Here is a 1,326-nt window from a genome sequence, read left to right on the forward strand (position 1 = left end):
TCGATGGTGAACGGAACACTTGGCTTTTGGGTATTATACATACAAATATATATATTACAAAAATTCCCAAAATTTAATATTTGTACAGGAGATGCTGGATATGCCTTAGAACCATGGTTAATGACACCATTCCGTACCCCTCCCTCAGGAAGCCCAGAAGAGAAATATAATAAAATACATGCAAAAGCGAGAACTATCGTTGAAAGAACCATAGGAGTTTTTAAAAATCGATTTAGATGTTTTCTGGGTGCTCGTGAGCTTCACTACGAGCCATGGAAGGCATCTCAAATGGAAGGCAACGCGTGAATGATGAAGGTTTAGAAAATAATTCGGAACCAGAACCAAATAGTTTTACAGAAAGTAATGAAATTGTTTCATCAACTTATAATGGTGCAGCTTCACAAATCAGAGAAACTATATGTGCAACACTTACACGAGTATAATATCCTAAATAAATATTAACACAAAATATTTAYAGTTTTAATTCAGTAYTTATTTAATTCATTTAATTATTTTTTGTCATAGCTTGCAATTTTTGTTCTTCTATCTCTAACATTTTCTGTTTAATTGAATTTTTAGCAGCTACCAAATTTTCCATAGCTACGTTGTGTCTTTTTAATTCTTCAACTTCCGCTTTTTTAAAATCGTTTTGCATTTCCAATGCTCTGCCTACTCGTCGCATACGTAACGAAAGGTGGTCCATTTTGTCGAGAACCTTGTCTTGGAATTCTTTTTGAACATCAAGTTGCTCTYTTAAAAAGTCTGCTGTACTTTTTTCCGGTCGCCTAGTAGWACGTCGAGGCAGTGCTGAACTGCAGGACACTGATGGCATCGAAACGTCTGCCTCTGTCTCATGGCCCACGTCTGCTACATTAGGTAAGCCGCTTACTGTATTCGTAATACCACTTGTACTGGTTTCCAATGCCGTTAGTGCTATCACCGCTTCTTCCAATTCATTGAAATGGTGCTGCCTATTTCTGCCGCCACCAGTAGCTGACTGCTCCTTTTTATTCTCAACCAATTTGCTTTTAATGTAAGCCTTCCAGTCAAGCCATACCTAATAACAAATRAGTCAAACAAGCTTTAAATTATCCTGTTACAACAATAAAATCTACAAATTTATTACCTTCTTCCAGCTGGAAATATCCTTGATAGGCGGACCAACACTGTTGAGCTCTTGGGCCATGTTGTTCCAAAAAGCTGCCACTTCTTCTTTTKKGCACTTGGTAAAACCCTGCGCCATTTCTGGTTTTTGCTGTAACAGCTCAACCATTAGTGCATATTGTTGCTTTGTGGTAATTACTTTGGGCCTGCGGAAATCGGATT

At 37.8% G+C, this 1,326-nt stretch overlaps 1 protein-coding gene across 1 annotated transcript; it reads right to left on the reverse strand.

Moving 5' to 3' along the window:
• Positions 1–429: 429 nt before the first annotated feature.
• On the reverse strand, positions 430–1,186 carry LOC108975325. The gene is made up of 3 exons (XM_018943716.1): positions 1,127–1,186; positions 527–1,057; positions 430–447 (listed from the first exon to the last, which is right to left on the reverse strand). Exons 1-3 carry the CDS (start codon positions 1,184–1,186, stop codon positions 430–432), a joined length of 609 nt encoding a protein of 202 aa, XP_018799261.1.
• Between the last annotated feature and the right edge of the window lie 140 nt (positions 1,187–1,326).

Source organism: Bactrocera latifrons, unplaced genomic scaffold (assembly GCF_001853355.1).
Source record: "Bactrocera latifrons isolate USDA-ARS-PBARC rearing strain unplaced genomic scaffold, ASM185335v1 scaffold_639, whole genome shotgun sequence".
NCBI classification, from domain to species: domain Eukaryota; kingdom Metazoa; phylum Arthropoda; class Insecta; order Diptera; family Tephritidae; genus Bactrocera; species Bactrocera latifrons.